This window comes from Lissotriton helveticus, chromosome 1_1 (genome assembly GCF_964261635.1).
Source record: "Lissotriton helveticus chromosome 1_1, aLisHel1.1, whole genome shotgun sequence".
Classification (NCBI taxonomy): domain Eukaryota; kingdom Metazoa; phylum Chordata; class Amphibia; order Caudata; family Salamandridae; genus Lissotriton; species Lissotriton helveticus.
Genome location: NC_136057.1, coordinates 1,109,667,996 through 1,109,695,623, shown reverse-complemented (window position 1 = coordinate 1,109,695,623; position 27,628 = coordinate 1,109,667,996). Strand labels below are relative to the sequence as shown.

Sequence of the window (27,628 nt, the reverse complement as noted above, 5' to 3'; positions counted from 1 at the left end):
TTATGGCATAGGGTGCTCACATCCCAGCGTCTGCTCAAAGTCTTTCACTTAATCTCCCCACACCATAACATAAATTATACTTTCATGTAAAACATTGCACCTCGTGTAAAGCGCTTTAATTTCCTCCGGCCATGTTCGCGCTATATTAAGCTGCAAAAAATGAGCACTGGCTGTGCCTTGCTCATATGAGCCAAACGTGGCCGAATGCAGCGCACTAGGGCGCTTTATGTGGAAGAAGAAAATGCAGATATAGTTAAATAAATTGCCTCGCAGCCCGGTTCCCAGATAAGCCCTTGCTTGTTTCAACTCGGCATGGATGACACTAGATAATCATATGATTAAAGACTTTGCTGTAAACATGACAAAAGGCTTTGTCACTTTCTATTTCGGTGTGGATGGCACTGTGCTAATCCTTTGCTTAAAAACTTTGATAGGAAAATAGACTATTGAGGTAAGCAGATTCAGAGAATCAGTGGTCGTGTTGATGTTCCATACTGAGGAACTACTAAGAGTTCCCTGCCTTTTTTTTTTGCCACTCTGCCACTCTAAGCGCGGAAGGGGAAGGGGAAGGAGAGGAGGAGGAGAGGAGGAGGAGAGGAGAGTAAAATTTTGGGCTGGTGAAGTAATAATGACAACTAGTGAATGGACTTCACAGCAAATCTAGTAAATAAGCCAAATAATGAATAAATGTAATCTGTAAGTTTCAACGGTAACCATAATCACATACTGGACTACAGTAATCACAAAAAGTAGTTTCCCATTTCATTTCTTGCGATATTGTCAAGATATTTAACACATTTTTAAAATAGGTCACAGGAAAAAACAGGCAAATTTTAGTTTGCACGGGAAAACAAAAATAAATACCTCTTGCTCAGAAGGATTTACCGATGGGATACAGAAATCGAATCCCATTATCTTCCATGCTCCGCTCTTATTCAAGATAATGTTTTCAGGACAAATGTTAGCATGAACCATTTTCACACTGCTGTGTAAAAAAGCCAAACCTTCTGAAACCTGTAAAAGTTGAGAATATTGTCAAATTCAAACAACTTTAACACAAGAGTATCAAATACTAGCTTTTATTGTAAATTACTGCCATTGAACAATCGAAATCAGCACTTTTAAGATATTTGTTGAGTAATATGTTCTGGTACATGCTGCCCATCTATTAACATTCTACTTGCAAGGGGGCAACCGAATACTGAAAATACCAAACCTTAGATCTGAAAGGAAGATCACAATTCATTCTCTTGTATGCTTGTTATTTACCATGTCCCAAAAGTCTTATCTCCGTTTGCTCTTGCATCTCAAAGATAATGACAGTAGAGTAAGTGATGCTTTGTAAGCAATGTTGGCCTTTCAAACAGCTTCTTTAGTTCCCTTGGCAAAAGTAACTGCTAGTTAGGTTTAAACCTGGGCAGCCACTGATGCTCCGGAATTCGCCCAGGAAATCATGTTCATGCTAAAGCACTATATGTTACTACCTTAATTTCGGTATTGATCACGTCCACAGTGAAACTATGACTTTTTGCTGGGGTTTATGAAAATCAATAAAGATTAAAGAAAAATTATAATTACAGGCAACTCACAGCAATAACCTTTTCAAAAACTTCTCAACAAGTGTCAGTCTCATTCCTACCTTCCATTGGCTCCTGAGGTGGTGACGTGTGTGCGGTAGGGCTCTGCCAGCACGGTTGCCTGCCTTTTTCACCAACTGCGATATTGCTTAATGGGGATTTAAAAAAAGTGAACTACTACTTTTTACTGTGCATATCGTGCTCTTAAACTATTGGAATTAGAGCGACCCTGTTCCTACCTCAACTCAGTTGGCCCGGTTTGTCCATGCGAGCGGAGCCGCCATCTTAAGGGTAGCCCTCATTTGCGGTCTAGTGGTTGGGGAGCAGGCTATATAAAATGACACTGGCGCGAACGCGCAATTGATTCCATTGGCTCCCGAGGTGGTGACGTGTGTGCGGTAGGGCTCTGCCAGCACGGTTGCCTGCCTTTTTCACCAACGGCGATATTGCTTAATGGGGATTTAAAAAAAGTGAACTACTACTTTTTACTGTGTATATCGTGTTCTTATACTATTGGAATTAGAGCGACCCTGTTCCTACCTCAACTCAGTTGGCCCGGTTCGTCCGTGCGAGCGGACCCGCCATCTTAAGGGTAGCCCTCATTCGCGTTCTGTGGTTGGGGAGCAGGCTATATAAAATGACACTGGGGCGAACGGGCAATTGATTCCATTGGCTCCCGAGGTGGTGACGTGTGTGCGGTAGGGCTCTGCCAGCACGGTTGCCTGCCTTTTTCACCAACGGCGAAATTGCTTAATGGGGATTTAAAAAAGTGAACTACTACTTTTTAGTGTGTGTATCGTGTTCTTATACTATTGGAATTAGAGCGACCCTGTTCCTACCTCAACTCAGTTGGCCCGGTTCGTCCGTGCGAGCGGACCCGCCATCTAAAGGGTAGCCCTCATTCGCGGTCTAGTGGTTGGGGAGCAGGCTATATAAAATGACACTGGGGCGAACGCGCGCAGCGGGCGGGCCGACGGCGCGTCGACGGCGCGCCAAAGGCAAGCCCGTCTGCGCCCGTCCCCGCCAGAGCCGCGCCTAGTGCCAGTTATGCTGCTCCACACTCCTGCGTTGGCACCTCCCTCCCGGGCGCAGCCCCCCCATTATATTCTCGAGAGATCCTACTTAACTTGGGTGAGTTTGCGCATGAGGGACATCTCTCCTTCGCGGAATCTGCTCTTCCACTGAGTGATTTTGTGACCAGGGGTCCTTTATCCTGTGGGCTTCTTAACGTTAGATCTCTGCCCAAAAATGCAGAGGAAATCCAATTATTGGTGGACTCGCACCAGCTGGACGCCTTATTTATTACCGAGACTTGGACTCACCTTGACGGTGAGGTTGAGCTGGGCTGGGCCTGCCCGCCGGACTATAAAATCCTTCACCTTCCCAGATCTAAAGGACGAGGTGGTGGGGTGGGAATAATTTACAGGGCTTCCTGGCATATAAAAACTATTGACTTGGACCCGGTCACTGGTGTTGAACTATTTGGTCTATCTATGCATAGTCACATTAGGGCTATGTTTACTGGTATCATCTGTTATAGACCGCCCGGGGCGTTCAGTGTCCAGCAACAGCAGTCATTGCTTACCATCTTCACTAATATGGCTGCCTCCCACAATAATTTGTTAGTCCTTGGAGACTTTAACCTGTGGCCGAATGGTTCCCTAGACGCAGGACTGTGTAACCTTCTCCATTGCTGTGAAAGTATTGGTCTCCATCAACTTGTTATAGGAGCCACCCACAGGGCTGGACATTGGCTTGACTTGATTTTCTCGACTCCTCAACTGGCATATCTGAGTGATACTCTGCCCATGGCCTGGACCGACCATTTCCTTATTAAGTTTTTTGTCAATAGCAATAAGGTTCGCACACAGGCTCAAGATATTACCACAAAATTTCTGTGCAGGGACTGGAGAGCCCTTGGGAGGTTGAAAACTACGACACGGTATTTAAGGTTGAAGATTGTTTTTCCTCAGACTGTCAAGTTGATGAAAACTACGATTCTCTGTGCCTCAGAATCACTACGAGGGTTGACTCTCTAGCCCCGTTAAGAAAACGCAGGTTTAAGGGTAGAGCCTCGGCTCCCTGGTTTAACGACTCTTTGAAGGCTTTAAAATTAGCCTGTAAACAGGCTGAAAGAAAGTGGCGGCAAGGTTATACAAATGTTAACAGACTTTTCTGGAAAGCTAAACTTGCAGAGTATAAAGCCTTGATCTATAAATCTAAAGCCGACTACTTTTGCTCCACGATTTGTACTGCGGCAAATAGCTCTAAAAGCATTTTCCAGATCTTGACCGATCTTACAAACCCTGAATGCACTAAAACCTCTACCCCCCCCCCTACGCAGACGCTCTGCGATAATCTCGCCTTGTTCTTTAAAGAAAAAATTGACACCATTATCCACAATCTCACCACTTCTTCCATTCTGACCGGCTTCACCGGTTTAGGTGATGGGGGTGCAGGGGACGAAAATGGGAGCCCCCTCATTACGGAGGAGGATTTCGGCAGGCTTGCTCGGGGTATTTCATCAGGTTCACCTCTGGACCCTATTCCTCACAAAATTTGGAAGGATTATGGGGACGAGCTATTTCCCACCCTCTGCAGGATCTGCAATCAATCACTGGCCAGTGGCACTGTTCCGGTATCTTGGAAACAGGCTCTTGTGTCCCCGTTGCTAAAGAAACCTTCCCTTAACCCAGAATGTCTACAAAACTATAGACCGATCTCTCTGCTACCGTTCCCTGCAAAAATCGCTGAACGTTGGGTAAGCTCGCTCCTTTCTAAACATCTGGAGCAACATCAATTCTTGGACGAAGTACAATTTGGATTTCGCCAAGCCCATGGGACCGAAACGGCCTTGCTCACTGCCATGGAGGAACTTCGAATGCGTGTAGACAGAGGTCAAGCAGTGGCTCTGATTCTGCTTGACCTGTCTGTCGCATTTGATACGGTAAACCAGGATATCCTCCTGGAAAGATTGAGTGAGGCAGGGGTAGGGGGTGTTGCCCTGCGCTGGTTTCGCTCCTTCCTGCTTAATAGGAAGCAGGCGGTGTCTCTCCCCCCTATTAAACCAGTTTTTTCCCCGGTGTCTCAGGGGGTGCCTCAGGGTTCGGCAGTTAGTCAGATTTTATTTAACGTTTATTTGAAACCTTTGATTACGTTGATAAAATCTCATCGGATTACCGCTATTTATAACGCAGATGATACTCAAATCATCCTGTCATGGGAGGGTGCAGAATCGATCCCGCTTGAGTCATTTCATGACTGTATGCGAGACATTGCTAGCTGGTTACACAAGAATTCATTACAGTTCAACGCCAGCAAGACTGAGGTGTTGTTCTGTGCTGGAAGTCGGATCTCTCCCCCTCTCCCAGATAATTTTTGGCCTCCAGAAACGCTGACTAAAACTCAACCGGTCTCTACTGCTCGTAATCTGGGCGTTATGCTGAATAACAAGTTGAGCATGGAAGCTCATGTGATGAAAATGGTGTCAAGCTGTTTTGCCCTTTTCAGGTCACTTCGAAAGATCCTGCCGTTACTTCCTTTACAGGCACGGGCCATGGTAGTCAGATGCACCATATTGAGCAGACTCGACTACTGCAACGCCCTTTTGCTTGGGTCACCGGGTCAGCTGCTAGACAGACTTCAAAGAATTCAGTCTGCTGCCGCTAAGCTGGCTCTTGGTTGGCCAAGAAGATCCTCTGCAACAGCGGCACTGACCGAGCTTCATTGGCTACCGCTGAGGCAGAGAATATCCTTCAAAGCCCTCTGCCTTGTTTTCAAGGCCCTGCATGGACTCGGGCCCAGCTCGCTGCAAGCCAAATTTGTATGGTACATCCCAAGCAGAGCACTTCGCTCAGCAACTGCATGTTTGGTGAAGGTACCCAGATTTAAGAGGGTCAGGGTTGGGGGAAGATCTTTCGGAGTTGCTGCTGCCAAACTCTGGAACAGTCTGCCCTTGGAGATTCGTCAAACGGAGAAACTTCTCCTTTTTAGGAAACGTGTCAAAACTTGGCTGTTTCCGAAGGTATAACCTGCTGGATTTCTCTCTCTGTCATGCTCACCGCTCCTACCTTGTGAAGCCTTAGCGCCAGGATACCTGTAAGGTGACAGCTGCGCTCTACAAATTCCTTAAATAAATAAATAATAAATACATGCCTAGAACTATAGAGGCAACTAAAAACGTTGAAGAAATTACTTCAAGCAGTTCAGGTGGATAAACTTCCAACCAACTCTTTTTTCACATTTAGTGGCATTTACTCGATGGTCAGGCATAAATGAATAACATGTCACAACAACACATAAAATGCTCAGAAAATGGTCAAAGGTACAATGTATACAGAGTGATGACATACATTTTTTTTGCAGTGTATCTATACTTCACAATTACATACGTACAACTCGCAGCTGGATCCCAAAGTAGGTCCACTAAAGCCCCAAATCTGTGTATGCCTCTGGGGTAACCCCTTGCTTACTACTATGTTGTTTTCAAGCACAGCACACTTATCTATTCTCTGGAGCCCCTCTGGAAAGCGAGGACCTGAGACAGACTTTAGTCAGTCATTGTCTAGCAAAGTCGTGATTGGCTATAAGAAAACTGAGAGCAACAAGTGTACAGGCACCCAATGGGATAATTGCCATTAATGCCAATTTGAGGGACAAGCCAACGTTTAGATGAAGAACAATGGCCTGGATCACTCCACACCCACAAGTCTCATGGAAGTCTCAACTACTGGTCTGGCATCTGAAGCACTTCAGGGAGGAGAGGTTACTCGCCTTCCAAAGGCAATCAGGCATAAAATATACTCTAAGCAAGTACATAAATTGATTTCTACGGAACCTTGCAGAAATCGCGAGTAACCCAGATGCATTTTTTTGCCTCTTACGCGTCAGCATCATCCAATGGCCTAAGGAAAGCTTCACCTCCAGTAACCTAACCAGGACATTACATTTCAGGGTTCTATTTACCTGCAAGATTGTCTCCCTAGCCAGCAGGCTAATTGTCAGTCTTGCATTAATGGGCTATATGCAGGAAGGTCTGCTGGTTCGCTCTGATGCCCTTTTATTACACGTTTCAGGTGAAGGTATGTAAAGAAATGTAACTTGTGTACGTCAAATTCTTTGGGCAAATCTAGAAACAACTTCATTGATTATGACCCCACACACCCTCACCCCAGATATTCCTATGACATCCCATTGTGAGAACCAGCTCAGCTGATCAACTTGAGTTAACCAAGAACCATAGCAAAGTTTCTTTATGTCATCCAACAATTCCAGCCTGTGCACTCAAGAGCCTTATTTCACCATTCAATAGCCAAATAGGAAATTTGGAGTAGGGCAGAAGGCTTAGGAAACAGTAAAGGATAGGGAGTAGGACTGACTCCATCATCTCAGCCAACTCCACCCTAGTGGCAGGGTCATCTTGTTGCACGAATAATCAACCACTGAGCACTGGCAATTGAGGCACCCAATAATGTATTTGCACCTCAACCATGGCCAGTCTCCTGTCGACAAAGGATTAGACACATTTATCAAATTTCACTCTGGGACTCTTATGCACGCACAAGAAGGTCTTGGAGTGTTCATGTAGCTCTGGAAGATCTGGATGATTTCCAAGGAACAATTCTGCAAGTCATGAAGCAACTGCAGGTGATGGACTATCTTAAATAGAACCACCCCAGCACAACTTGGAATGAGATGGAGTAGATTGCTGCCGGTAAACATCAGGACAGATGCCAGCTGCAATTCCTTGTTGGTTTTTTGTAACATGTATCCCGAATATTTAAATCTGTCAAGGGCTACTGTCAATTGAGTTTGCCAATTCACTGTTAGCGACCATTGTAACGGGTAAATTAAAGGCTTGTTCCAGTTTCCAACAGGCCCAAGATTACTGCAATCTTCTCAAGAATCTCCATTAGGCTCTGATCGATTCCCCTCAAGTATCTAACAAAAGCAAATCAAAGCATACAGAGGTACAAAGGGACAAGGTAATCTCTCCCTCCGCTCCAAACAAGTCCATGTATCAGTCCATTTATTCTGATCCAAGCAGCCAGTGTTTTGATGGCTAACACAACTACTTATGAGGAGGGAGGGCAACCTTGGCATTAAAAGTATTCTATGGCAAGTGTCAGAGACAGGACTCATTAACATGCACACAGGTTTGAGTAGAGGAGTTTCACATATGATTGGAACCTAAGACCTAAATATGCTCATTCAGGAGTCAAACACTTCTTCAAATTAAATTACTGTGATTGACAAGGGCCTAGATAAAGTGTCCACTTTTGCCATGGTCAAGTGTACCTGCCAGAGATGATGCAGAGTCGCCCTCAACAGCATGAAACCATTTTGGTTGTGGTGCATTTCGATAGGGATTACTTTGATTAAGTGATTAGCTAGGGTTCTGGCATAAATTTTAGTTTCCGCATTCATTAGCAAGACTGATTGATAAGAACCACAGTTATCTGGAGGGCAACCGAGTTTTAGGACCACTGCAGTGGCAGCCATGCAAATATCTCTAGGGAGGTCCATACGTACAGCATAAGACCAAGGCCACACCCTTGAAAAAACAATTTATGAGACCCTTGGAACCCAGCACCTTACCACTATAAATTGGTAGTTAACTCCTCCAACTGTGATGAAATTTTCAGCCAACTCACTCCCGACAATTTTAGTACTGCCTCGTCTAGGTTACACATGACACACTTAGACAACATCCTGTTAGAACATGAACATTATTTTAGACAATATATTGGACGTTGGCTCCCATAACAACAGTTGGATCTTGGATACTCTATATACATGGAACACATGTCAATTGTTGACAAATGGGAGATTCCGGTACAAGTGTACAAAGTTAACAGTTTCCTGGGGACCTCTAATTGTATTTTCTAGAGATCACATCGATGAGGGGTAGAATGGCTACTTCGGGTACTGCCGAACAAACCTCATCTGCCCTCCACACTTTAGGTATGGGGGCATTTGCAGCATTCCAATGTATTGCTATTTTGGGTTTCACTAGAATTTACATACATAGCACTCTTGTCTTTCCCCTTACCTCCGTGTGGGAATAATCCCAGTGGCAACATTGTCACTATCATATCAACAGTTGTATATATTGAGGACATTATTTCCTACAGTAGATCTCTTTAACAGCACATTCGTGCAACACATGGTAAACTTTACATAAGGTAAATGACATCATGGTCATTCACAGTGTCCACTCTAAATATCCTGTAGTTTCTAACAGGTGCGAGATAAACCCTTTGCAGGCAGTTAAACTAAATCAGTTTAAATCTATTCTTTCTGGAGACTCGAGATATATATTGCACAATTTTGCCTCAATCACTTTACACATCTCTTTACTCAATGATTCTTCCCATCAGGAACTTAATCCTATGAGCGATTGTCCTACTACTTCTGTCATTTAACTATATAACTATGATGCTATCTTCATCTCAGAGAACGATAAAGTGAAGAGATGGGGATTTATGAACTGCAAGTGTAAGGTTGCTCGTTCGATCAAGGACAACGGTCTGAAGCTTATTGGAGAGAAGACGGAGGTCATTCTTTTCTGTAAGGCAAACATCATTTGGGCTATGGATTTGTGCCTACCCACCTCACCTTCTCTCTTTCACCCATTTTCATGGCTAGGAACCGGAGGATTATCATTGATAATGCAATTTTTATGAAAGGACAAGTTACCACAGTTTGCTGGTAGGTCAATGGGATCCTGTGCATGCACTGCAAAATCTCTCAATGATTTTCTTTTGACTGCAGCAAAACGGTCATCCAAGCTGTAATAACTGGTCAGGTAGATTATCAAAATGCTCTCTACATGTGCATTGCTAAATCCTTACCGAAAAGACTTCAGACTATTCAAAACGGTCTGGTATTTAACTTGCCCGTGTGCTCTCCCTCACTCAATCCTCAAATCTTTATACTGGTTACCAGTGCATAAGCAATCTATATTCATACACCTATGCTATTCCCACAGAGTTATTCATGCTGCAGGTCCTTCTTACTTTTGTAACAGAATATCTTTTCACAGACAAATTAGAATCCTTAGATCCTCCACTTTGGCTCTGGCCCACACCCCTGTGTCTGTCTTTCCAGGTCAGGTGGGCGTTCCCTGTTATATTCTGTGGCCCACCACTGTAATCCCACTGCCCATTCCACAACTAACTTACTCAAGTTCAAGAAACTGCTGAAAATGTGTTTTTGTATCTCTCCCCTTTCATTTCTGTTCTAGGCTTTGGTCTATCTGCGACTCTTATGAGTAAGGGTGAGTTTGGCACTATATAAACACTATTAACATAACTTGACATTCCAATCCAACCTGACTCCCGCGTCACTATCCTCTTTAATATATTGACTGCTGGTGGATCAATGCTACCATTGTCCCATACGATTTTAACAACACAGCTCAGCTTTTTAAAAAACAAGAACTGCCCGTGGTATCCCATATTCAACATGCATTTCTCCAAAGTGTCCAAGCAAGTCCTCCAGGAACAAATCACTCAATCTTCTGAACAACAAGTTCTCCCGCACCTCAAACATGAATACCAGATATGTGTCTGTCCATCATTACAAACATTTAAGTGGGATTTCTAGGGCATACATCAATTTAGCATCCTTCAGTTTGGTGTACCTATTTTAACACTACATCTATACTACCAACAATTAAGGGATAAGTCTGGCCTTAGTTTACGCACCAAGCCCTGTTGTAATAGTGTGTTTGGCACCATTGTGGTTGTCAAGTATTTTGCATCCAATTCCTTTTATTGGGGTGCCCCTCTTCCTACAAACTAGAGTTCTGTAGCAATACAGTAAAATTCAAAGTTAGGATTCGCCCACTCTTTTGTGCAGGCAGCCTCAGCTTATTGAAGGTAAGTCTGCTCCTTCAAACTTTCCAGAGCAACATCATTAAAAGCATAACCAAATCTTTAAATAGCAAATGAGGAAATAGCATAAGTATGTTATAAAAGTAGTATTGTAGCCTAGGTTACATCAAATTGGACAAAGCTACACAGCCCATCATTGACGGGGGAGTGTCATCCAAAATTGTACTGAGTTCTTGAATACACCGTTTAAGTATGCTGCCCTCTATAGCATCTTTATCGGTGTAATAGATCAGAGCCCCTAAGTACTTGAAAGTTGTGAATGCTGGTTTTAAAGGGAATGGGCCGAGTACCTTTGTTGTAGCTAGCTAGGGTTCAGTTGTGCATGGGAACAGAAATTATGTTTCCCAGTTCACTCTTAGTCCTAAAAGGTTGCCAGATCCATTAACTGTTTTACTTGTGAGACCTGTGGTTCAGGGTTTGAGAGATACAATAGAATGTCATCAGCGCAGAGAGATGTCATGTGATGAAAACTGGACATTACAATACCCATGGACGTCCCATGCCGCCTTAAGTGTTCTGCAGGGACTCTATGACAGGGTAGACTATAATAGACACTCCAGTTTCCAGCCCCTACCCATTTCTCATTCCTTCGAGTACATTGAACACCTTCAGTTACAGGCTATCGGGTTCAAATACAGCAATTTAATCCAACTTATCATCAAGGGACGGAACTCCCTTTTCTCTAATAAAGTCCATAGATAAGACCAACTCAGGTCTTTTCTATACCAAGAAGTGCTATCAAAGCCTCGAATCTGCCAGAGGGGCTCCTGTTAGCACATGGAAAAATATTTTAAGTTGTAAAGAAGTACTACGATGAGGTAAAAGCAAATTTATTCTGGGTGGATCAACTTTGAGAACATAGGGAGTAATCTATTGGGTATGATCCTGCTATTGACTTAACAGCCAGCAATCAGGAGCGAATAACGACTTATACACTGCTTTTCTCAAGTGGATCCTTTCCCTTGCTTTCGTAAAACTAAAATTACTGCTTGTCCCTACCTTCATCATAGAGTTTCAGCAGTTTGCAACTCAACTGGGACACAGAAAATAAGCCCAGAAGTCTGTCACTCTGTTATTATTTTACCCATCATGTGCATTGCTTCTCTTATCTACTCCACCATTATGGGTTGTTTAAGCACTTTCCTCTATTTATTAGATTAATGGATTCAGGTTAACTATGGACAATAACTATACAGACAGATCTCTGGATTGATTTCGAAGTGTAAAGCTGTTGGAAATACAACAGAAAGACTTAATTAATCTCACTCTGTGAGAGAAATATTTTACCAGTCTCATTACGTAACCACATGAATTATGATCTGCCCTACTCATTTTTCAGTAGCATCACCAGCAAAGTCCTAGACTTGTCACCCCAGGTCTGCATCTTATTTGAGTAGGTGTTCAACTAGTTGCAACAAAGGTGCTTCATTGTTTTAGCACATTTCTTTTTTACTAGTCCGTTCTACCCCAAGACTTGGATTTTGTCTAGTTTTCTCAAGTCTGTCTTTAGACTGCCCAGTTATGTAATCGTAGTATCTCTGATGCCTTTAGACGTCTTTATACATTCCTCCCTCAGGACTCGCTTAAACATGTCACACTCTATAATGTTGTCGCTTACCGAGCCCTTTTTTTCTCCAAAGAAATCTTCAATTACGTCCAATTACACTCCCCTGACGGCCAAGTAAGGTTAATGTTTTTAAGCACCATGAAAGGGTTGGAGTAGTCACTCTTCCCTACCCGAGAGTGAAAAGCAAAGGCTAATGGTTCAATAAGGTTTTGCATAAGCATTCAGAAGTTTGTGCAAGAGTTAGTGATTCATTTCTCAACAAGAAGCTGGTAATTAAGCCACTAGGGAGTAAAAAAAAGGAAAATGCTACTTACCAGTACGCATCTGTTCTAGGCATATAGAGCAGCAGAATTCATACTTGTGCAGAGATCGCCATCTGGTGTTGGGCTTGGATGTTTGAAGTTTGTTGTTGTCTTGAAAGAAGTCTGTAGATAGGTGACTCCTCCCTTGGACGATAGTGCGCATGGGCATCGACTCCATCCCCAGATTGTTTTTCGCCATGAAGGGAAGTGATGGAGTTTGTAAGAAACAGAAAAGATGTCCATGTTTAATGTATCTAAGTAGGATAATACTGGAAACAGATAGATGCACCGGCGAGGCAGGTGGGCGCATGAATTATGCAGCTCTAAATGCCAAGAACAGATGCATACTGGTAAGTAGCATTTTCCATTAGAGGCATATGAGCTGCAGAATACATACATGTGCATAGACTGTATAGCAGTACTCTCCCTTAGCAGTGGTGACCTGTATCTGTTGCAGTGGTTAGAAAAAGTGTTTTAAGAACAGCCTGGCCCACAGAAGCCTGTTGCTTTGCCTGCACGTCTACACAATAGTGTTTGGTGAAAGTGTGTGTTGTAGACCATGTTGCTGCCTTACAAATGTCATCTAATGGAATGTTCCCTAAGAATGCCATGGAAGCCCCTAGTTTGCGTATTGAGTGCGCTCTAGGGGGAATTGGTAATGTGCTTTTCGCTTTTTGGTAGCATATTTGAATACATTTGACTATCCACCTAGCAATTCCAGCTTTGGAGATGGGGTTTTCTTTATGATGTGGAGAGAAAGCTATAAACAGTTGGTTTGTTTTTCTAAAGGGTTTAGTCCTGTCAATGTAATAAAGTATAGCTCTTTTGACATCTAGTGTGTGAAGAGCTCTCTCTGCTACAGAATCTGGTTTTGGGAAGAAAACAAGTAGCTCCACAGATTGAGTGAGATGGAAAGCAGAGATTACTTTGGGAAGGAATTTGGGATTTGTTCTGAGAACCACCTTGTCATGATGTATTTGTAGGAATGGTTCTTGTATGGTTAAAGCCTGGATCTCACTTACTCTCCTGAGAGAGGTGATCGCAACTAGAAGTGCTACTTTCCAGGTCAAGAATTGCAGTTCGCATTTGAGTAAAGGTTCAAATGGGGGGCCCATGAGCCTAGTAAGGACAATGTTTAAATTCCACACTGGAGAGGGTATGATTGTAGGAGGAAATATCCTTTTAAGTCTTTCCATGATCGCTTTGTTAGCAGGCACCCTAAACAATGACAAATGTCTGTTTTATAGGTAAGCAGAGACGGCAGGCCAATGTGGTCTTATGGATGTATATGCTAGATTACATCTTTGTAAATGCAGTAAGTAGCAAATAATGTTTTGGATTGATGCATCAAGGGAGTACATTTTATTGTTATTGCAGTAAGTGGCAAATCTTTTCCATTTGGCTGCATAGCAAGCTCCAGTAGTAGGGCGTCTCGCTTCTTTAAGGATGTTCATACAATCGGGAGGGAGGTTAAGGTAACCAAACTCTAGCACTTCAGGAGCCAGATTGCCAAGTTGAGTTGACTAAGGTTTATTGTCAACTCCAAGTTGTGAAGCAGGTGAATTGTTCGGTAGGTGTGGTGAACACACACGGACTGTATGACTTGGCTTTTATTAGCCAGTCGTCCAGGTATGCAAAAACGTGAATTTGTTGTCTTCACAAGTGGGCAGCTGCTACTGCCAGACATTTTGTGAAGACTCTGGGTGCTGTGGTAACGTCAAATGTACCTAGAATTGATAATGTTGACCGTCCACTTAAAATCTTAGATATTTCCTGCGAGCAGGGTGTATAGGAATATGGAAGTTGGCGTCCTTGAAGTCTAGAGTGGCAAGGAGGTCGCCCTGTTGGAGTAGTGAGAGGACCTGTTGAAGAGGGACCTTGTAAAAATGATCTGATTGTATGTAGAGGTTGAGTTGCCTGAGGTCCAGTATTGGTCTGAGTGTACCGTCCTTCTTTGGGATGAGAAAGTAAAGGGAGTAAACCCCAGTGCCTTGATCTATTGCATTCTTTTGGAGAAGTGATAGAACTTCTTGTTTGAGGAGCGTTAGCTGTTCTTTGGACATTGGACGTTGTCTGGGGGGTATAGTTGGGGGAGTTGCTGTAAGTTCCAGGCAGTAACCATACTGGATAATTTGTCTTACCCACCTGTCTGTAGTGATGGAGTTCCAGACCGGTAGGAACTGTGATAGTCTTCCTCCGACCGGAGTGGAATGGTCTGGAGGGAGCAGAAGGAAGTCATTGCTTGGTAGTAGGGGAGGTTTGGCTTTTGTTATCGTGACCTATCCCTTTTTTATTCCCTTTGTACCCCCCCTTAAATATCCCTTGTTGGGGGGTTTTTGTGTAGGAGTCTTGTAGGAGGAGGAGGTAGTGTCTGTGCCAATGTTCTTGGATCCGCCCCTATAGAAGGAGCGAGGAAAGGAACCTTGTGTGGGTTGAAATTGTAATGCTCCCATAGATTTTGCAGTGTCTGTGTCTTTCTTCATTTTTTCTAGAGTTGTGTCCACAGCTGGGCCAAACAGGTGTTCTTGATCGAACGGCTGATTTAAAATAGTTGTTTGCACTTCCTGTTTAAACCCGGAAAAGCATAACCGTGCATGTCTGCGGAGTAAGACACTAGTGTTAATAGATCTAGATGCAGTGTCTGCTGCATCAAGGGCAAATTTGATGGATGCATTTGTAATTAATTTGCCCTCCTGGACCAGATCGCTGGCTTTGGACTTGTACTGGTCAGGTAAAGTGTTGGATAAGATTTTCAAGCTCATTGTAGTGAGCCCTGTCATATCTGTCAAGTAGTGCTTCCGCATTAGCTATCCTCCAGTGATTGGCTGCCTGGGAGGCAACTCGTTTACCTGATGCATCCAGCAGTGTAGACTCCTTATCTGGGGGTGGTGCATCACTAGAGGGTATTTGCAAGTTGTCTTGCATTGAACACTACTAACAAATCTAACAGGAGTTGCTTTTTGATGTATACTGGATCTTTTGGGGCAGGTTTATATTTTTTAGCAATCTGAGGATTGAGAATCCTGGTCCCGAGAGGTTCTTTAAATATGTATGGTGTATGTTTAATGACACCTTTGAGCATTGGCAATGGGTGTATTGCTTTTTGTGACTGGGCAGAAGTGTCCAGTAGGAAGTCTTCTTCCATGGGGTCAGAATGTAGTTCCACGCCATTATATTGTGCAGCTCTAATAATGAGCTGACTAAATCCTATACTATCATCTGGGGGGATGACTTAGAAGGGTATGAGCCTGGATCAGGAAGGTCTGGAGAATCTGTGGGATCATCATAATCGTCCCATGTATCCTGTGGTGGGGTAGTGTTGTCATCATCAGGGTCATCTAAGGGATCCTTATTGTGTCCACCCCCAACCCCTAAACCATCCTCATCCTGTGGTGGTAAGGGTGAACATGGAGAAAATCTAGGAGAGGGTATGGGAGAGTTTATAGGAGACAAAGGTTTAGTAGGAAGGATAGGAGAAGAGGGTCTTATGGGTGAAGTTGCAAAGTCTCTTTTCTTCACAGGTACCTCAGGTGTGGGTGAGGTATCAGATTTCCTCTTCTTTTTTAAAGGTTTTATATAGCGCTGGCTAACCCCCAGAGGTATCAGAGCGCTTTACATGAGCAACAGACCATAGTTGCAGGTTACATCGTTACAAAGGTTACACAGTTATTAAGAGCTTGGCAAACCTAGTTACATGTAAGGTCGAGACAAACAAAAAGGACATATACGTAAGGGAAAACGCAGGCAAGGAGAGAGATTGAGGGTAGGGGGTAGGAGCAAGGTAAGTAGACAGAGAATGGAGGAGGGAAAGAGGGGGGGAGGGTGAGAGACACAGCATGGAAAGAGGAGGGGGAGAGGGTGACAGGGACACAAACCGGTAGACGAGTAAAACCTGCCTCCAAAGTCCAGTAAGCTGGTAAAATGTTCCCATCTCTGTTGCGAGAGGCTCCCTATACGCAGTAGACTCTCTCAGAGGGGTCTCTGAGACTCCAAGGCCTACATACTGGATCCTTCCCCAAAAAGGGGAGAGGGAGTGCTTTGGCAAGGGGTGCCATACCATAGCTCTACTGTGAGTGGCTCCCTTGGCGCTGTGGACTCACTCAGTGGGTTCGCTGAGACTCCAGAGTATAAATATTGGATCTTTCCCCAACAAGGGGAGAAGGAGTGCCTAGTCAAAGGGCACACAAGGACAGGGGGCTAGGCAGTGTCGCAGGCAAGGGGAGAGATTCAGGTGAGAGGGGATAGGAGCAAAGGAAGTAGACAAAGAAAGAAAGAGTACTAAATGGGAACAGACAGCATCAGATAGGGGGACAGACTGTTTTCTCTCTGTGGCCATGAGTTTGCCCCATCTCTAAGGTAAAAACCTAGCACAGGATATTCCAGAAGCTTTGTCATCCAGGACATGAAGCACACAGTTTGTAATTCAAACTATTTTTCACAATTCACAAACGTTTATAGTACGCTGCACATCAGCAATCCAGATGTTTTCATATTAAGTTCTTGGGTGCAGAGGATGATGCTCAGAACTAACAGTGTTTAACCCATTCATCATCCAGGGGAGATATCATGAGGCTGAGGGAGAAGAACAAGAACCCAATGAAGGCCAACTCGTGGACCGCAGGGTTCTCTGTAGAGGACATATATGTCAGAGGGAGCAGGCATAGGTTCTCCAGGACGATCAAAATGAAGATAAAGTGGCACAAGACGTAAGTGATGATGTGCGCTGTGCCTCCCGTTTCTGAGGCCAGCGCGTCTGAGATTAAACACACGGGGTCTTTGTTGGAAGACTGACAATATGACCTGTTTTAGAGTCCACATGTAATGGGTTTTTTCGGATCTGGCCGAAACAGTTCTTCCTGCTGGTCTTCTTTCAGTGCCGATTTTTTCTGTTCGATCGCGGCTTGGATTTGGTCTCTTTAGCCATAGGAGGAGCTTTGTGCTCCTTTGGCTTCAAAGTCGGAGCCGAGTCAGAACTTTTCTTTGGATCTGAAGATTTTTGGTACTTTTTCTGGTTCCGAGGCCTTATGGTGTTTCGGTGCCAAAGGGTTCTGTGCCAAGGCCGTTTTGCGCGCAATGGAGATGTGTATCCCTGATTTCGGTACCAAAGGTGTTTTCTGGGTACCGATATGCGGCTTGCTCGGTCCCGAGCTGCCGGAAGGCTTTTCTTTCATTTTCCGAGCCTGGCCCAGAAGCGGAGCTTCTGAAGTTTTCTTTCGGTCTCGACTAAGGCCTTCAGGCGAAGTTTTGACCAAAGCCTTCTGTTTTTCGGGTGGTTGAGGGGCAGGGATATTTGTACTCACTCATTGCCCTGGAGTGATGTGGTCTTTGGAGTCGTCAGCTTCAGAGACGATCTCTAGCTTTTCCAAATCCTCTGCCTCTGCAACATCGGGCCTTCATCGAAATGGTCTTCTGGCACCTGTGCATTCCCTTGTGCCATAACGTGTCGTCGAGCCCGGCAATCATGGATGGTTTTCTTGGATCGAAAAGAGGCGCAGGCTTCGCAATCCTTTTTTTTCGTGTTCTGGTGATGGACAAAGGTTGCAGACCTTGTGCTGGTCACTGTGTGGAAATTTTGCTCCACACTGGGGGTATTTTTTAAATGGAGTCCTTTCCATTAGCCGTAGGCCCGAATGGCGCAGATAGGCCCAGCGCCTGCGTCGACGACCGGAATCGAGGATGTGGGAGTTAGTGCGTCGAAAGGCACGTGAACGAAACTATACCGTCGAGTGTGATAGGCTGCGCATCGAAAAAGGTTTGGAAACATGGTACCGAACCGGAGCGCAGCAAGTCACATCCGAACCCGATGGCAGAAAAAAAACTATCTGGGGATGGAGTTGATGCCCAATTGTCCAATGGAGGAGGCACCTATCTTGTGACTACAAAGACTTCTTCCAAGACAACAACAAACTGCAAACATCCAAGCCCAACACCAGATGGCGATCTATGTACAAGTACGTATTCAGCAGCTCATGTGCCTCAAACAAGTAATTCCCTGATTTCGGGGTACTGCGCCCTCCACACATCTTTTTATATCATTAAATTCTGCAAGGAACAACAACATGTAATGAAGCTGCACTTCATGTAGTTTCATTGTAACATACAGACATATCCATCTTTGATCGGACACTTCTACAGTGAAATCTGTGAACAGAGAGACATTGGCATTATCTACTTTAAGAAGGTTCAGTAAGTGGGTGCTTTGCCGAATCATTTTATAGTGTCTGTAGTGCAGAAGCTTGGCAATTATTAGAAATGGGAGCACTCCCAGCAGCAGTAGTGGGATCGGAGTCCTATGAACCAGCTCGACTTCAAAGAATTTCGTGAGATCCGGAGGTGTAACCACTGTCAATAATCAGTTTTCTAGAAACAGTGAAGTTTCTTGGCCCTCCGCATGTTCCTGGAGCCCAGCGATGTGTATATTGCTCTCCCTTTTACAAGCTTCTGCTCAGAATTCCAGCAACTCAGACATGTCTTTACGGACTTGTGCTAAACTGGTTTCAGAAACAAAATGCCCCCCTCAGCCACACCAACTTGCTCTGAAATTTTTCTTTAATCGGTCCTCAGCAGCCCCACATCTATGGCTATCACAAATATCTTGGATTCCAGTATCGAAGTTGATTCCTTTATGGCTTTCAGTATACTGTCCAGGAGGTCCATTGAGTCCAAGAAGGCAGTCCTTTGTTTTTCTGGGTCCTTCATAGCAGCAGGCGTGCTTTTAGGGTCACCGCTGCCACCATATGATGTACATTCTAGGGTTTGACCATTGTGAGGACAACTGGTATGTTAGATCAAAAGCGACATGTTACTGTGGGACCAGAGTCTCTGAGGTCAATATTGTGTTGGGAGTATAATTCACTTTATGTGTTTTGGGACTGGTTCCAGTGATAATAAACCATGCAAGGCAGCAAGATAGAACCAGAGGAACCATGTTATCTTATCCTGTCATTGTTTATGCGTTTCAGATCACTCAGGGCAGTCAGGTGGGACAAAGCAAAAAAAGAGGCGGGGCCCGCCATCTACTGATATCATGGCTCAGACAACATCCCCCAGATTCCTGGTATATAACTTGTCGGGTCTCGCAAACATTCCAGCTAAACTCACAGGAGGTAGAAACAAATGGCAATGGCATTATGTGCTGCCACACAAACTTTGATTTCTACCTGGGGTAGGAAGGTTATCCAGCGCCAGGAAACCAATCGGTGTTAGTACGCTTAATACGCTTTTATTAACATAACATAACAATAGAAGAGATTGGTATCATCCCAAGTGGGAAGTTCTGACAAGGACACAGAAAGGGAGGGATTGAGAATGATAGGATACCATTCCTGAATTATTTGTCATCTGAATTCGGAGAAAATACCTGTCTCAAATACTTGAGAGTCTTGCAAATCATATCATCAGAGGCATCACAACTACTATGAACAAGTCGGAGGTTAGTCTATGTGCTGAGGTAATGAGTGGAAATCAGTGTGGTTATACAAGAATAACATTACGTTTTTCAATATGGTATGCTATTGGAAGGTGGTGGTGTTGGGAGATTACAGAAATGGATGGTAAACTGAATTCTGATTTATTGCACATTATGATGGTCCTGCCTGCTGATAGTTGTAGGTGAGGTATTTTGTTTTGAATATCTAAAAAATAAGTAAAACAACTTGATTCTAAATAATTACTATTTTACATTCTCATGGAATGGGATTCTAAAATCACAATTTGTGTTGCTCTACAGAAATAATCCAGGGGCTTTGAGTAACCACTTTCCAGTAAGACCATAGCCAGTATCTTGGTCCATATGCTCATAACGTTGATCCACCCAGATCAAAATGGCTTCTCACCCCATTGTAGTACTTCCTTGAACCATAAAGTATTTTTCTGTGTGCTAACAGGAGCCATGCTGTACAATTCAATGACTTTATTAGCGCCACTTGATAGAGAAAAGTCCTTTGACTCACTGAGTTAGTCTTACATAACGTAGTCTTACAACGTAGTGGAGCACCCTATCCATCAAACCGATGGTCTGACAACTCTACAGGGAGGAGAATCGTCATGTGTCTGATATTTGTGCCTCTGCTGACCGAAACCAGACACCAACAGGCCAACAGAGATGGGGCTGTCAATGCACATACATAAAACCGCCGCTCTATTTAGAGAGTATGGTCTGATGTATTTTTTTTCTGTTCAGGCCGCAAGGGAAAGTCTAGCCTCCATGGAAATAAAAAAATAAAAAATAAAAAAAGACTCCCAGACCCTGGCAAGAAACTCCTGTGTTGTTAGGGTCATTAGTATTTGTTTTTTCACTGGCAAAGTCCCATTTTGGGAGTTTGGTTTTGAGAAATAAAAATTTGCTGAACAGCTGCATGAAACGTGGGCCGCTCAGGAAACATTAACTGCTTTCGGAGAAACCACTGTGGTGGTGGCTCCTCTGAAGGCACAGAAGTTTAAGGAGGGCTAGCAGAGATCTCTGAAGATGGTGGGAGGTAGTCCGGCCAGGGTGGAGTAGGTAGTGACCTCTGCTACGCGGACAGACAGCAGGCCATCTTAAAAGCTCTAAATCAGGCTTTATGACTTACTCCATCAGGGGTTTGGCTTCTTTGTAACGGTTAATACATTAACGGCCTGCAGTGGAACCTGCCATGCTATTTCTGTGGGATTCCATAAAGCTCCTTTCTTTGGGCTGTAAGTTAGTGCTTTGAGTGCGGGCGGTGGGGCTCATAGTAGCTGAAAAGAAGAGGAGATGGCGGTCCACCCATGTGATTTTCTGTAGTGTCCACATCTGCTTTCAATATCTCTTGAGAAGGAGTTCCCTACCTGTCCCTGACCACCTTGATCGAATGTAGAGAATCAACCTCAGCAGAACTCTGAAAGAACAGTGTCATCCGGAGCAGGCCCCAAGAGCTTCATAAATTTGTGAGAGATATATGTCCAGAGTTTAGAGTTCCACTACTGCTATAATGTGAATCAGATTACCAGCATCCCAGGGAAAACTCTGGTGTGGTCCTCAAAATAAATAGATGGATATCTTGATAGTAGATGGAAAGGATATCTAACGCTGGTTGAAGACTTTTTCCTTGACCTCTGCATGTGAAGCTGGGCCTGGGCAAATGTGGCCGACAGGTCTGAGCTGTAAAACTTGTGACTGACTTTTTGGTGAAGGTTCTTTTTAGGTGTGGCTGCATTACTCTGTTGTTACCACCATCCCTCTGAAAAAAAACAGCCCAAGACAAAACATTCCTTCTTCATCTCATGCTCAATTGTTGCCAAAGATTCCATTGATCACAATGCTGAGACTGCCGACACCTTTGCACCTGAGCCGAAACGTGAACTGATGATTCTCAAAGCATTGATGAAAGACCGTTAAAAGTCTTTACAAAAATTTTTAAATTAAATTAACTTTATAGAGGGCAAATGCACACTAATGCTGATGTTGTACAGTTGGATTATTGCGCTTCTACTGAGTCTAAAAGGCATAAACATTTTTAAGCTAAGTGTCTACTGTATAATTACAAAATAAAGTGGAACTTTCATAAAGTGCTGCAATGACCTCTCAGGCTACAATACTTGATGCCCCTATATATATGGTTGGAGGAGATGAAAACTATGGTGGAACATTTCCTAGAGGCAGAGGTACTTGATGAGACTTCTGATTTGAATGCAAAAGTAAGCAACTGTGTTGGACTCCCAAGAAGAGAACCCACTGTCTCAGCAGTGTGGGACATTTTTGGGGCGATCAGTGTCCTGAGGACCTCATGTGGCTTCAGTTATGAGGGGGATAGGGCTGGGATGCTACCTTTTCTATGTGCAGTTGTTCAATGCCAACGTTTAACCCACACATTAATTTCCCAGGATTAATTTACAAATGTATATACGTGTTTACATGTTAAAACAATACATCTACATGGGTGAGCTTGTAGGCAAATACAGGTGTGAAGATATTGAACGCATTACCTGAAACAGTCCATACTTCGTTTCCACATCATAAAGTTTATGCTCCTGAATAGATGAAGGAACTGGAGATGGAAGATTGTCCCAGCTCCCAAGAACATTAGCTAAACTAGCAAAAACGGGCTCTGTACAAAAGGCAAGACAATCCCTATGAGAAAAATAAAAATTACTGCAAAATACAGAAATAAGTGTTTAAAATTGCATAAAACATTTGCTCACTTTTGCAAGTTTTTCAGACCCTAATGGATTCACAAAGATTTTACATTGCAATATACTGCACGCATGCATAACTGGTAGTATCAGCAATCTGTCAAATCTTAATCCTAATTCCATATTCACAAATATGTTTTATCCCTTTCAATGTTTTTGTTTAGATATTGCAATACTATGAAAAAGGTTATGTATCACATATTCCTTATCAACCACTTTATTTGAGCCCGGAGTTTTATTTATTCAAATTTTACGATGTATATCCAAAACCAATTTTATCAACAAATGTGTATTTTAACACAATTTTATGGTTATAAATCTTAAATACCTCTCTGCTTACACTTATCTTAAAACAGCTTGAACCTGGTAGAGTTCTGGTAATATTACAGTTCCCTTTCTGATCAATTTCTGGGTTAATAAAAGCATCTCCTTACATGTAATGAAATTAATTCTGCCCCCTGAACTACCACAGGCTGATACTGGCAGAACACGCTACTTTTCCTGTGAAATGGGAACTCCCTTGGAATGCTACATTCAATCAATGGGGATGATCAAGTGCACAATGAATAAGGACTATTTTTAACTATATTATTTTGTACAGCACACAATGTAAATGGAATTAACGGCACAGCAGCAAAGAGCTGGGACAATATTGTGCCAAATTACAGACTTTAAATAATGCTAGTTATCTAAACGAATGTAACTAGACATCACAACACTAGGTGCATGCATACAAGACCCAGATACTTGTGAAGGAAGAAATACAGGCTGAAAAAAGGTGCGACATGGACTTCGATAGCGAGTAAGGAGTCCGGAATATACTGACAGATGGAGGAAGTCACTTGGAATTGATGCCAAAGTGTATGCTTTATAGGCCAGAAAGCAATCCAACACTCTTCCAACCAAACACTCCTCTAAGTTAAAGCTTGCTACCCTTCTAACAATAGGCTTTAGTGCCTCATTAGAAGCATTAAGTACTACATGAAGTATAGCACTTAGTGGCTCTTCCAACTAAGAGCAGCGTTTTCTGCTGGAGGATAGTGTGTTAAGTTCTGGACACGAGTTCTAAACAATAAGTAACAATACAGTATTTAAAGAGCGTGCCTCTGCAAAGATGCTGCCTGTGGGTTTGTATCGGAAAAATTGGGAAAATAGGCAAATGTGAAACAGGGGAAAAGGATGGGGAGAAAAAAAGAAGAAATATTTTTGATCTTTTATATTTTACCTGGATTCTTCTAACGGATGCTGAACTGTAAGTAGTCGTGGGTGTCGAAGTCTTGTTAGCTGTTGAACTCCTCGTTTTAAAGAATCAACAATCTGATCCTTCTCAAATTTATGGTACTTTTCGATCACTTTTTTGTCAAATACAAAGACTGCAACTTCCTAATAATGGAAAGATATAATACCATTGATTGTATCTATATTTATATAGCTGCTAAAAGTACATCAGCTAAAAGTGGTTCACAAAAATGTTAATTTAATTTTAAGTCTGTACATATGAGAGCACACAGGAGTAACTTTGGTGAGAAATCGTGACCTCCAAGTTATGTTTAACAACACTCTTTAAAGGGAGGTCATTTCTGAAAAGACATTAAATGTAAAAGGATAATATTGTGGTGTCAAACTGATGAGAGAGACAATCAGATAGTTTTACAAGACATGCTAAGAAAGTAGAACAGCCTGATTGGTCTGATAAAGTGACGTCTCCAATAAAGAGCTTACATCTTTTCTTTCTCCAACTGATCTCAATAGTACCATCCCCGTGCTAATTATCTTCATGCTAGAGATGAAAACCCACAAAACCCTGCTTGCCTCCCACAACCTCTCCATCCATCAGTATGCTGATAACATGCAACCGTACCTCTGACCCACAATGGTCAATGATATCCAGCAGCTAAGCCTTTGCCTTGCATGGACACAAACCTGGAGTGAGCACTCCTCTTACCGTTCTCTGTTCTGCATTTCAAAAATGGCACACTTTACCTCAATGCAAGTAGGAATCAAATAGATCCTCACATTCAGAAAGGCTAAAAAAAAAAAAAACTCTTCTGAGGCCCTGTTCCTATTCAACTGTAGGAGGTGCCACATGCTCGTCTTAGGACTTAAGTTAAGTCATTAGGTTTCTCAAGAAAACCCAGCTCAGTTTTTTTTTTTATAATCAATTTTGTTATTTTGAAAAGCAAACCAAGGGACAGCACATACATTACGATGCGAAGTCCGCCTACAAAAGGCATTATAAACCACAACCACAGTAGTAATATTCAGGCGAGCCCTCGAAAGTGAAGAGATACATGAGAATGCAAGTGGAATAGGTTTATTATTATTATTATTAAGGAGTTTTATACCGCGCCTGGTTACCCTTGGGCATCCCCGCGCTTATTCAGAGAGAGACGCCATGACACACGACACAGGAATTAAGCAGGAAACAGGTGGGTTTTTAACAGCTTGCGAAAGCGTAAGAAGCTTGTTTCCGAGTGCAAGTGCTTAGGAAGGGAGTTCCACAAGATGGCCACGTTGATGGAAAATCTTCTGCCACCAGTTCTTACCTTCCTTGCCCTCATGACCTGCAGCAGATGTTGATGGTCTGAACGGAGGGAACGGGAAGCCTTATAAGATTGAACCATGTCCCGTAGGATAGGTGGGCCTTTCCCCTGCAAGATTTTATGGGCCATACAAAGTGCCTTGAATTTCACCCTCTCCTTAACAGGGAGCCAGTGCAGCGCCTTCAGCGCAGGTCGGGCAGACTGACGCATGGGAACGTCCATCAGGAGCCTAGCGGCCGCATTCTGCACTTGCTGCAGTTTATTTAGGGTGGACTCTGGAGGCCCCAGAAACAACGCGTTACTAAAGTCCAGCAGAGAGATGATGAGCCCCTGGATGAGTAACCTCCTAGAGGCCACTGGGAGGAGAGGTAAGATCTTCCGGGCTGATCGGAGCAGACCAAAGCACACGCCTGCGGTCTTTTTAGCGTGCGTCTTAAAAGAAAGGTCCTGCTCCAACCACACCCCCAAGCTCTTGATCTCCTGTTTGGGGGTGGAAGCCACTCCCAGGTAGCTAGGCCAGCTGCTCGGAGATAAGGAGGGAGGGGAATTCCCCAGCATCATCAGTTCCGTTTTGGAGCCGTTAAGCTTGAGTGCTGAGCTACACATCCACGTGAAGATCTTATCCAAACACGTGTGCAGCCGGTCGGGATGGTAAGCCGACTGGGGAAGCCCTACCACCAGCTGAGTATCATCAGCATAGCTGATAATCTTGATACCCAGGGGCAGTATCACACTCTCCAGGGGGGCCATATAAATGTTAAATAAAGTAGGGCTTAACGATGAGCCCTGTGGCACACCACACTGGAGAGGGACCGATGATGATTTCTCGTGGCCTTCCCACACCTCAAACGTCCGGCCATCCAAAAAGGACGCAAACCACTTCAGGGCCATCCCAGAGACCCCCACCCCCGACAGCCGTTGGAGAAGCACCTGATGGTCTACGGTGTCAAATGCCGCACTGAGGTCCAGGAGGATCACTGCCACCGATCCCCCTGAATCCAAAATGCTCCTGGCATTCTCCACGACTGCCAGCAGGGCAGTATCAGTCCCCTGACCGGGGCGAAAGCCCGTTTGGGAGTCACCCAGAAGGGAGTTGGACTCCAGGAAGCCCGAGAGGCGACGATTCACCAACTTCTCCGCCACCTTGCTAAGGCCGGGGAGCAGGGAAATAGGCCTAAAGTTGGCAAGGTCAGCGGGGTCCAAATTAGGCTTCTTCAAGAGAGCCTTGACAACCGCTCCCTTCCAACTAGGGGGCACCACTCCTTGGGTAAAAGATAAATTTATCACATCCGTCACTGGGCCACCGATGGTGGGGGCTACCTGCTTAAGATATTTCGTAGGTGCAGGGTCTTTAGGTTTAATACAATAGATTTAGCCATTTGCCCCAGAGCCTGTGCCAGCTCGGTTTTAAAGACTGCCTGACAACGTGAGGAAGATACAATTACAATCAAACTCAAACTGTATCAGCGTGAAAGAAAATACAAGCCTTATAATGCAATAAATTCATAACACCTCTCTGGTATCAGCTGAGCCTCCTTTGCAAAATAAAGCTACATCCATAACAATGTTCAACCAACCAACCCGTCCCACTTGCCAGTCATTGGCTGAACAAATACCAACCTAACACCTTTCAAGACTGATTCCCGTGTAGCTATACAACTGATCTTAGGTCATAAGTCTTGATTTGATTACATGAACAAGTGTAATATCACAAGATGCCTCGATGTATTTATTGATGAATATGTGTATAGTTGCAATGACATTCATCTATGTCAAGTGGAGGTTTTAGAAGGATGTTATTTCTTAATGTAAATGAATCTCATTGCATTGTTTGTATTGCCTTATTGGCAAGATATCAAACTATTATTAAACAAACAAGATGCCTGATACGGATTGAGTGATACTACCAAAGAAAGAGCTGTGTTCAATGCCACCAATTACATTCTGGTCTCAATCTACCAGGGGAGATGTAACATTTTGGCCCGATTGGAGTCAAATGCATCCTCCGATGCTATAGACCATACTATCTTTATATATTATTTAGAGACTCAAAAAGCAATTAAAGGAACAGTGTAAAATGGATCGGCTCTTTTCAGAATAATAGATGTTCAATGTCTTATTTTTATCTTTTCTTCTCGCCACCTCTACTACACAACTAGGGGACTCTCTATTGACAATGTTTTAACACTGCATGCAAACAGCAACATAAGTCATCAATGAAACTCCTTGATTATCCATCACTGCTTCAAAAAAATGACACCTATACATGAAGAAATAGACAACATAATCGCGGAGTCATTGAATAAAAAATGTCGAATGCTGTATTCCAATTACAGACTGGAAGCATCAGTACTATCAATTCCTGGTGACATCATACAAATTGGTATAAATAAAAAAGGGGGTACTTCAACCTGCCATAAATTAATCACTTTAGTTCTTACACAACATATGGACTTTAATCTAGCACTGTTGTGTTTTATTTTTACTCGGTTATAACTGCTTATCGAAATTAATGCAAGACAAATCACAACCTCCAATTAGATTTGTCAATCAATCACTAGCACCTTTGTGAATTCATTTCGTGACCAAG

At 43.5% G+C, this 27,628-nt stretch overlaps 1 protein-coding gene across 3 annotated transcripts in view; it reads right to left on the bottom strand.

The window, feature by feature from the left end:
* SCYL2 (SCY1 like pseudokinase 2) overlaps positions 1–27,628 on the bottom strand; it is a 366,719-nt gene that overhangs the window by 294,077 nt on the left and 45,014 nt on the right. The window contains exons 3-5 of one of the 3 annotated variants that reach the window (XM_078678675.1): positions 23,721–23,878; positions 22,289–22,433; positions 865–1,014 (exon numbers count right to left, since the gene is read on the bottom strand). In XM_078678675.1, the coding sequence (XP_078534801.1) occupies positions 865–1,014; positions 22,289–22,433; positions 23,721–23,878 (453 nt within the window). Of the gene's footprint in view, positions 1–864; positions 1,015–12,355; positions 12,489–22,288; positions 22,434–23,720; positions 23,879–27,628 lie in introns of those variants that run through there. The other 2 variants (XM_078678685.1, XM_078678690.1) reach the window with 2 other exon arrangements.